This window comes from Echinococcus granulosus, assembly GCF_000524195.1.
Source record: "Echinococcus granulosus chromosome Unknown EG_S00019, whole genome shotgun sequence".
In the NCBI taxonomy this organism is placed as follows: Eukaryota; Metazoa; Platyhelminthes; class Cestoda; order Cyclophyllidea; family Taeniidae; genus Echinococcus; species Echinococcus granulosus.
In genome coordinates this window covers 1,023,000-1,032,892 of record NW_020170399.1, presented here as the reverse complement: position 1 = coordinate 1,032,892, position 9,893 = coordinate 1,023,000, and the positions used below count along the sequence as shown (strand labels likewise).

The 9,893-nt window shown below is 42.2% G+C and overlaps 3 protein-coding genes across 3 annotated transcripts; 2 read left to right on the top strand and 1 right to left on the bottom strand. All coding sequences in view use genetic code 11, as the record gives it.

Moving 5' to 3' along the window:
• Positions 1-71: 71 nt before the first annotated feature.
• Positions 72-2,075, top strand: EGR_03654 (Abhydrolase domain-containing protein; the record flags this gene model as incomplete). The annotated part of the gene is made up of 6 exons (XM_024492903.1): positions 72-316; positions 1,008-1,167; positions 1,199-1,372; positions 1,413-1,592; positions 1,662-1,855; positions 1,931-2,075. 6 exons carry the CDS (start codon positions 72-74, stop codon positions 2,073-2,075), a joined length of 1,098 nt encoding a protein of 365 aa, XP_024352786.1.
• A 596-nt stretch (positions 2,076-2,671) lies between these two features.
• On the bottom strand, positions 2,672-7,206 carry EGR_03653 (Vacuolar protein sorting-associated protein; the record flags this gene model as incomplete). Its single annotated transcript, XM_024492902.1, has 15 exons — positions 2,672-2,818; positions 2,981-3,099; positions 3,329-3,500; positions 3,814-4,010; positions 4,181-4,455; positions 4,822-5,144; positions 5,216-5,461; positions 5,835-5,967; positions 6,029-6,129; positions 6,213-6,363; positions 6,427-6,488; positions 6,730-6,843; positions 6,873-6,940; positions 6,970-7,045; positions 7,081-7,206. The coding sequence occupies 15 exons, from the start codon at positions 7,204-7,206 to the stop codon at positions 2,672-2,674; spliced, it is 2,310 nt and encodes a 769-aa protein (XP_024352785.1).
• A 597-nt stretch (positions 7,207-7,803) lies between these two features.
• EGR_03652 (Epimerase family protein SDR39U1) lies at positions 7,804-9,636 on the top strand (the record flags this gene model as incomplete). The annotated part of the gene is made up of 7 exons (XM_024492901.1): positions 7,804-7,819; positions 8,210-8,319; positions 8,358-8,458; positions 8,496-8,608; positions 8,657-8,803; positions 8,967-9,125; positions 9,341-9,636. The coding sequence occupies 7 exons, from the start codon at positions 7,804-7,806 to the stop codon at positions 9,634-9,636; spliced, it is 942 nt and encodes a 313-aa protein (XP_024352784.1).
• Positions 9,637-9,893: the final 257 nt, after the last annotated feature.

The window sequence follows — 9,893 nt, the reverse complement described above, 5'->3', positions numbered from 1 at the left end:
CGTCTCACCAGAACCGAGGGATAAACCACTACCGTATTACATCACAGTACCATGGAGAAAATGTGCCATTGATGTACAGGGTGGTCAACAGACTGCTGGCATGTCCCAAGAAAATGCCAGACGTAGCGGCTCTGAAGGTAGAAACGAACTCTAATATCCCTTTAAATGTGATCATCCGCAAACTCTTCCCATACTGCTTAATTCAAAGGCATCCTCTTTCAGTTAATATTTCCGTTACAGGTCACTACATCTTTGCAGGAGCCCAAGGACATTATGATTCAGTTTTTATCAACAAAAAGTTTCTGGCATTCGGAAGGTAACTAGAGGGCAGTTCAAATACCGACAGACACATATTGACATTGACATTGAGTTCGGTGGTCAAAATATACAGTTGCAATTAACTTAATTATAATGTGTTGAAAATTTAGCTGAACAGAAGGAGTATGTGTGTTTGCCATTAATGCCACTTCTCAAGCTGTTTTAATTGATTGCGCGTCAAGAATATTCTTCGTCTTTACTCCTTTGGTCTTTTAAACTTTCAACTCATTAGCTCACATTTAAACAGGAGAATTACTCTTTACACTCGCTAACGTTAGTTATAGTCTTTTATAATTCCAATCCTATTTCCCTGACAAGTGTTGTTTCTTCGTGTCACAATCCCAAAACATCTTTCAGCATTATTTTAAACAATCTTTCGTAATGATGAGCATAGCTCTCGCAACCAGTTAACTTGGTCCTTTATGGTTGCGGTAACCTTCGTGATACAGACTCTTTGTAGCACAGTCACTTGGGATGGTGGGCAGGTGTCGAGAGTTGGTTTCTCACTTTTTTCTGTGCATAGTATACTTTCCATAGTGTATATCCCCTTATATTGACCGTATAAGATCCTTTGGCGCAAGTAACTTATTTCTTTATTTGGACTCCAAGAGCCCCGTTTTTCATTTGTAATCTTTACGGAAAATAATTTTTCCTCCTATTGTTTGGTTGCTTCTACGGTTTGCGTTTAGACCAGTACTTCATTGTAGAGCCGTTAAGCTGGCGTACGATATTTTCAAATCTGTATCAGCTCCTAACCAAAATCCCCTAGTAGTAATGCACGGGTTACTGGGCTGCAAGCGTAACTGGCGGTCTATTGCTCGTGCACTCAACAGCAGAGGCTTCGGGAAGGTACTTGTTCATTCAACCTAGCCTATCTCAGGTGTATTGCGTTGATGCGCGAAATCATGGATCAAGTCCATGGTCGAAGGACATGAACTATGAATTTCTTGCAGAGGACATCCTTAATTTTATAAATCAGCTAGAGGCTTCTGACGTCTCTTTGATTGGCCACAGTATGGGAGGCAAGGCAGCGATGATGGCCGCACTGATGGAGGTACAATGCGCATGCAACCCTTTATGACCCCTTATTTCAGCCTTCTATGATCAACCGTCTGGTGGTCGTAGATATTGCCCCTAACATATCGCCCAACAGAGCTACTACGGGTTTGTTTCTTTCCCTGATGAACCACGTCGATACCAGAAGAATGACCCGTGCAGGGAGTGTTCACACCCTCCGAGCGCGTTTGATGGAGGAGTGGAAAGAGGCCGTACCCGTACTTTCCTATCACTCAAATCCGTTTTTACTTTCCACCTAATTTATTTCAATTAGACTTCCTTTTTAGTCATACCATCAACGTGCATTTATTCTTGATAATCTGGTTGAGTCTGGAGGCAGAGCCGTATGGCGAGTCAATGTGAAGGCTATTCACGACAACTTGAGTGATATCTTTGCTTTCCCTTTCTCCAGAGAGGACGACAATATCACTTTCAACGGACCCGCTCTTTTCGTCTCTGGAGAACTTTCACCATTCTTAAAGTATGCTTTTCGCTCATGCTACATCGCATTTTTCCAAGATGGTTCTGCGAAGTACGACCAGTAAATGCATTTTAGATCTGATCAAATGCCCTACGTACTCCACTTTTTTCCACGAGCTAAGCGTGTGGAGATTCCCGGTGCTGGACATTGGATCAATGCTGACGCTCCCGGGCTACTTATCGACAACCTTGCCGAGTTTCTAAGTCTCCAACACTTTTAATAGATAATAATTCTCTCCTTCTCGAGATACTTTTACGACCCATTTACTTCACCATAGGCTGTCATTTATTTACCCAGTTGTTGTGATCCTCATATCCAAATTAAATTTAAGAGCCTATCGAGCCTCAAATCTCAACAAACTGATTGAGTGTATCACAGTCTTTAATCTGCTTGTTTACGATGGTAACAAAGAACTGCGTTGTAGCCTATTGCCTTGGATAAATCGGTGCCTTCACTCACCACTGAGAAAATTGTTGCGTTCAAGTGTAGGTTCAGTAGTTCATAGTCTATACCTAGAAAACCGTCTTCTAAGGCCCAAAATCAGCGCTTTCATAGAATAGCCTTGAGTAGTATATGACCGACTTTTTTTGCTAAAACGTTTAATCAATGATATTATTTAGGGAGTCTACCATCAGGCGGCGTGGCTACTTGAGCATAACACTGAGTTTCGGAAGTCATAAAGACGTACAAAAATCAGATGCGAAGCCGCACAATATGCTACCACTGATACAAGAAGACCAAAGGGCAAGTAGGGTACATTTCAGTGGAGTACAAATGGGTGGAGTCATTCCACAGCCATACATTTCAAAAAAAGACTCAGAAATTTGATTTAAATCCCTTGATCTCATTCATTATCTGATGTATGCTAACCAACTGGTTACGCACTGGCATCGATTTGTATGGTGGAAGGGTCATAGCCCTTTGGAAACGATGATAAACTTGAACGAGTTGCGAAAGAAGAGCCTACAAGAGAGACAATTTTTGAACCAGTGAGTATATTCAGTTGGCGAGGTTATAGAAGAATCGCATCGATGCAGAGCGTCAACCTTTACCATAGGGATAAAACTATAAAAGGGGTTTTCTAAACTAAAAAGAAGCTGAATAATGCAAAAACTATCAACGCACATGAAAAATCTGAGTTCCAAGGGTGAAATTAGCGAATTCCAACATAATTTCGCTGTTAATCTTCTCAATAGAGTTTTTCCAGTCAATGTTAAACCCTTTGACAATGCGAGTCACCCTACCTGCAAGACATGAAAGAAGGGCGGGCGTCAACTGCACATATATTGTGTTTTGATAGGATGAAAAGCCGCGTGGATTGCAAATATCGAGTTGATGTGGTTGCTGTGGTACAGAGTTAGTTAATATCCCCAAAACAGTCAGATGCCCAAACACCGACTCACTTTAAAGTGTACTTTACCAATGTAACACAAAAGTGAGGTGGGATTGGCTGTTAAAAAAATGCTTTTTCACCCTCTTCATTTTGATCGACTGTTTCGTCGGGGCCCCGTTTCTCCACGAATTGGATGAAATTGATCATACTGCCGAAGTAAGGCAGAAGCGCCTGGTCGATGTAGGCTGTTGTGTGCATCCCAATTGCCTCCCGACATCGATTGACCTCCGGAGAGTTGCCAGCTCCTTTCTCCTACAATAGCGGATTTTTGTAATTAATATTAATGCCTGCTCTATTACCATACCCTTTCAAACTTTGCTGTAATCCTTGAATTAAATGTTTTGTATTTTGCACTGAAGGAAGAGCAATCACTAAACAAACTACAGTTGCACGAACAAGTGAAGACGCAAAGGTCAGAATTGGAGTTTAAGGTCCGAACAACGACATTAACAACGAAAATTCCGATAAATATGAGAACAAGTTTTATGTGTTAAGCTTTTTTTACTAATTTCCACAATGCAAATTCGCCAGCCAAGCAAAGCGCACCACCAAAAATGCTACTCACTGAGAGAACACTAACGATGAGGTCAAAATTGTTGATAAGGAAGACAAGTCGGAGACGATTACGGGGCAGCGCTTTGGCGAGGCGGTAGCAAGCCGCCTCGAACTCGGCGTGCATTCTGGACAGTGCAAGGACAACTCGTGGATCTAAATTGTGTCCCTCCACCTGTCCCACCGTTTCACCTCCCTCCTTCGATGCGCCTGCGTGAAGTGATAATGCAGTCACTAATTCAACAGGAAAGCTAACTACCGGTGTTAAATTGGCGTAGGCTTTACCGATCAGTAAAGTTAGATCAGGAAACAAAGCCTCACACACTTCAACTAAAAGTCTGTGAAGGAAAACAGTAATTTTCAAGAGGTGGATAACTTACCAGAGACCGAGAGCGCGCTCCCAATGGTATGTAGGCTGGCGGCCAACTCGGCGTAGCGACGGGCCACAGGGTGGGGACGAATGAGGCTATAGGCGCGAGGGGAGAGGTTGGCTACCGCGGCTGCCTCATTGATACTGGCGCCTCGTTGGGCACGCAGATGAAGGGCGGCTAGGTGAGCAAATTGAGTAGTGTCTAGGCTTCGCAAAGACGCGATGTGCGCCTCCATGCGGTCTACCACGCGACTCCACATTGCATCCAATTGATTAAACCAATAGCTGAGAGAAAAGGGCTCAAATTAAACTACGGGCATTACCCAAAGTAGATACGAAAAAAGCGTCTATCATGAATTGTCAGCACCATACATTACAGTGCCCAGCATCGACAGATAGGAGAACTGAAGAGTACGTCTGGATTACTTTAAAATATTTTGCAACCCGAATCGATAGTGAAAATGAAGACGAAGACATTAATGAGAGACACAAAAAGTAAAGGCATAAATTGTAGTAAAATAGGAATATTTAATCGGAAATAAAAGTCACGACCACAAATAAAAAGGAATACGCTTCGCAAAAATTAGCATAATGAATCGTGGGTATAAAGTTTGTTACCCTCATTGTGATACGCAAGCGCACAAAACCTACCGATCAAGGACGGGGACTCCGCGCTCCCTCATTAAACTAATCATTGAATGGGTAAGTTGAATACTCAACAAGACTCCAAGGAGATCGTATTGGCCAACTTGAATTAGCGTAGGCATTACGCTTGTCTCCAACGTGCCGAGTGTTCGACCGAAGACCTTGTCAAATAATGATGCAGCAGCCTGTTCACTTGTGAGTGAAGCCTTTGAGCTGGAAACAGGGGAACTAAAGCTATGCAGGAAAAAATCACCAAGGAATACGTATTCCCGGCAAGCTGTGTCCAGAAGGGCATAATTGATCGACCTGTACACCTCCTCCATTAAATACTAAAAAAATAAGAGATTGCTAGAGTCCACAATGCTAAAAGTAGAAGGGAAATCAATGATGGAAAGAGGACCTTGGATTCGTTCTTTGCTGCTGCATGAGGTAGAAGAATGGCGGCTTGGAGGCCCTCTTTGGTTAGTAATCGTTCGGCTCGGCCACCGAGACCGAACTGGCCCGGACGAGAGGTGGACTGATTTGTGGTAGCTGAAGACGACTGCAAAACGTTGACGACGCTTGATGGACCAGAGTTCTGATTCCAGTTGTTCAATTCATCGGACTTTTTGCCTACAAGATCATCCTTCTCGAGAGTACTATCTGCCTGAAAGAGCATTATTTTATCAAATTGCCACTATCAATAAGCAGGATTTCTGAAAAAAAGTCTACCACGGTACTACACAGAGGTAATGATATTCGGTTCGCATTAGTTAGAAATACGTACAACCAACCAACAATGATGAAAATAAGCACGTAGATGGGACTTAAGCTCAGAGCGTGCAGAGGAGATGGAATGATGAAAAGTGTAGAGTGAATGTCAGCAACGAATGTACGTATCTGATACACAGATATTTGATATGCATTAATTATGGTAGACTCAAAACATAAAGCAGAAAAAAAAGTCGAAGCTCGATTTTGGCCTAACAGTGCTTTCAATAACAAGGCTTTAGGCAAGCACAGACGGGACGACAAGTTACCTGAAGTTTGAGTAGTTTGGATGCATACGTTTTGAAGTAGGCGAAATAGACCTTTTCCATTGTAAAAAGATAACTACCTCGAACCTCTCTTGCTAGTTCTCTCTCGTGGATCAGGAGAAATGCATAAAAATACCTAACAGAAAAGGATAAGGGAATATCAAAATAAAGTTTGACGAAAACATTAAAGCATTTACCTGAAGCGCAGAAGTTGAGACTGAGGAACCTGATAATTTGCCATTGGTTTGCGCAATACCTTAATTTTTTCCAAAAGGAACTCTCGTATTCGAGTGACAGCCTTAAAATAAAGGCGTTTGACAGCTTATTCATTTCATCTCAGGAAATAAACACGGGCCTACAGCACGTTTCTGCGCAACATACCTTAGTTTTTAATTTCTTTAATAACGATCCAATATCTTGACAGGCGGGATATTCCGATACACCTTGATCAGCTATCATTTTCAACTTGTGATCAAGTTCGTGCAAGTTTTCGATGAATTCCTGCTCTGTTACTGGAGTGAGAAGAATATGCCTGTAACGAAACTAAATGTTTAGGAGGGTAAAGCGAAAGTAGGAAGTAGGACGTCCGACTTACTGAATAAGGGCATCCGGAATGACCATATCTGATAAAAATTGACTGAGTTCACCACGAACAGCCTGAAATAGCAATGATACTTCAAGTTACACAGCTTAAATTAACGCGATGATTAGGAAGTAACCGCAAAGTCCCTACGAATCCTCCTAAAAACAACAGCTTGATTGATAAATACCTTGTAAAGAAGAAATGATGGTTGCCTATTTCGGCGCAAACCTAAAAGCTGCATTTTACAATTAATTGAGTCACAATGAGTAATCCTTCATAGGTATCCTACTTAAAATATAACTCCACAAAAACAACCTGTCGATTTTGCAGTCTTTGGTGCATATTCATTGACCGTATTTGAAGATCTTGTATATCCGAACTAATGTTACCGAGGTCTCGGTGAAAATCTGCCAATATTGTTTCCATGCGCTAAAAATTAGGTAAAAAATCAAGTGTACCTCTAAAGTTTTGCAACAAGTCGAAATTTTCTTGTGTAGTTCAACTACGCTGGGACCCATCCGAACATCTGAAAATAAAATAAAGAATCGAACTCACAGGTCTCGACGGCTGAAGATTCGAGGCTTTCCAGCTGTTCCTCAACACGCTTTGAGTAAATTCTGAGGTCAACATCCTGGAAAACTATGTAAGATCAATGAAAGTAAGTACGGATTCAAGAACGATGTTGGAAACTTCATCACTTAACGCCCCAATATCATCCATTTCACCACCGCTACTGCACCGCGACACTTCATTTGGAACGTTACAACAGAGCGACAACGTAGTGTCCGCCATCCCGTACTGCCAGTGGCAAGGTCACCTGTCGGGTGTAAGATGTTTTTGAATTACGTGACTAACGGTTGATCTGTGAAAAAAAACAAGTTATAAGTGGAAAATGGCATGTTTCTGTCTAAAATGCGAGAACCTAACTTGATTTCTAGTCATGTATGCATAGATTATTGATAAAAAACAAGGCTTCAAGAAAGTGCCCGCAGATATGAATGAATGAATGAGAGGGGAAGCAATCAATTTATCTTAGATCGACTTACTGATCTATCCATTGTCCCTTAAAAGTAAGTCAGGGTTGCTAACAAAAGAAAATGCCACCTAAAAATTTTGCTAAAATTGAATAACTAAATAATTCTAGGAGATCCGGTAGTTATTTTACAATCTCGTTTGTTTAAACCTTGTCTTCCATTCTTGCTTTGCATAAATTTAATGAATTAAACTTTGTTCCAGGCTATTCTCTATCTTTTCTATAAGGTGATAAGATTGGGAGAGTGGTTGCACTACAATTTATTTAAATTAGGTGGGCTGTCAAAATTGCAATTTTTGTTTGTGATTCCACTCGAAACAAAGACATGATAATTTTTTGACTTTCTATTTGACTGGATGACCACCAGCCTTCGTCAGTGCATCATGATTGGCTATTCATCAAGACTTTAATGTGCTCTCCGTTTGCTTGGCCCTATTTTTTGTTTTTCTAATTGGTTCTTCTCCCGCCCTACTAAAGTTTGCTAACGAATGGTAGGTTTGTTGAAGTCCTCCTCCCCCCAGTAGCCTTTTCCGGGTGTTTTGTCTTTGGTCACCTTGTGTTGACAATCTTAAGCATTCGTATTGCCAGTACTAATGTTCCTTTAAGTATTTTGATTTCCTTCATGCTTGCTTTAGTTGAAACTAACATTTTTCTGCCAGTTTTTGAGCCTTACGTCGCACTTTCTAGATGTCAACTTCGGCGAAACTAAATGTAGTCATTGGTACATCTTAGTTCTAATGTTGCATGAATTACATCATTCAGGCGGTGGTGCGGGTCTCATTGGGAAGGCTTTAACGTCTAAACTCTTGTCGAAGAATGCAAATGTTCGGATTATTTCTCGTAATCCCAATCGCAGTGGGGACCTGTCTTGGGTATGAAATGTCTAAATTTTGTTTTCAAAGCACAACAGAAAGTGGTGGAATCTTCCGGCTTACCTGGAGACACCCATGTTGTCATCAACCTTGCAGGTAGCAACATCGGCGAGGTCAGCCCAAGACTATTGATTCCCAGGTTCATTAGAATATACAAATTATCACCTCGCTATTAGTGCTATGAGAAGTTTTCTACAAGATGTTTATTCAAGTCGTGTAAAGACCACTCAGATTTTAGTCAAAAGTATTCCCAAGACCACGAAAACATTCATAAACGCCTCGGCTATCGGTGTGTTTATCATATTTGCTGGTTAAATCATGATAAAACCAAGTTTAGGTTTCTACGAACCCCACCTTTCTCGTTGTTATACTGAGGATGATCCCAGTGTCGACTACGGTTTTCTGGCTCGTCTCGTGCGCGATTGGGAGGCCGCTTGTTCTGGAACCCAGCTTGAAGGTGTTCAACGTGTTTTCGTCCGAACGGGTAATGCTTGCTTCCAAGAAATAACGGCCAACATTCACAAACCCAGCAGAAGCTCTATACCTTTTCAAGTATAAGTTGACGTTCATCCTGCTTAATGCACACATTTCGGTTGCAAGTTTTGGAAGGCATGTTCTTTGAAAAGTGCCTGTATTTGTTCTCCTAGGTATCGTTCTTTCAAAGGATGGAGGAGCTCTCTCAAAAATGTATCCAGCTCACCGTCTTGGCTTAGGCGGCCCCATTGGCAGTGGACAGCAGTGGCTCTCGTGGATTCATATTGACGATCTCGTCAACCTCTATTGCTTTTTGATCATGGATCCCGCAGGTGTGTCATGATGATTTTTCCACGATTACGAAATGATAACCACTCTCCCTACTGCCAAACACCAAAGCCAACACAGCACCCCCAAACTGCAAGTTCACTCTTTTTTCAATTATTCATGATAGCGAAACAACCAACGTGATCCGTCCGGCCGTTTTAAGTAGGCGATTCCAATCGATTCTTTCATCCGTTACTATGACCTGCCTGAATGACTTCAGGTCGACAACTTACGGGAGCAGTGAACGGCACTGCACCATGCCCTGTTCGTCAGGGTGCATTTTCGCGTGCGCTCAGTGAGTCACTGGGCGTCCCCTCCATTGGTGGGTGCATTCCCACACCGGCCTTCGTGATTCGCGCTATTATGGGGAAAGAACGTGCGCCACTGCTCCTTGAGGGCCAGCGTGTGCTGCCCGCCAAAGCCCAGGCGGCCGGCTTCAAGTTCAACTTCCCCACGCTAGAGTTGGCATTGGAGAGCATCTACGGCAGGCGACCGCAACCTGTACCCATCGACTGAGACTTTCACACTGCCGTACTTTTAACTCAGGGCTTCTCAGCTGTTCTTGTTTTGGGGACTATTTTGACTATCTTAGCATACCAAGAACTATGCAGCAAGTTTTTTGCTCTTCATAACTAGTAAAAAGTTAGAGTGGCGTTACTATTCAAGCGCAAATGTACTTTTAATTGTGGGAAATTGTCTTTGGTATTTGCCCTCCGTTGGTACTTCGTAGCAATAAGTAACGCTTATTTACAAGATCGTCATGCAGGTCAGCT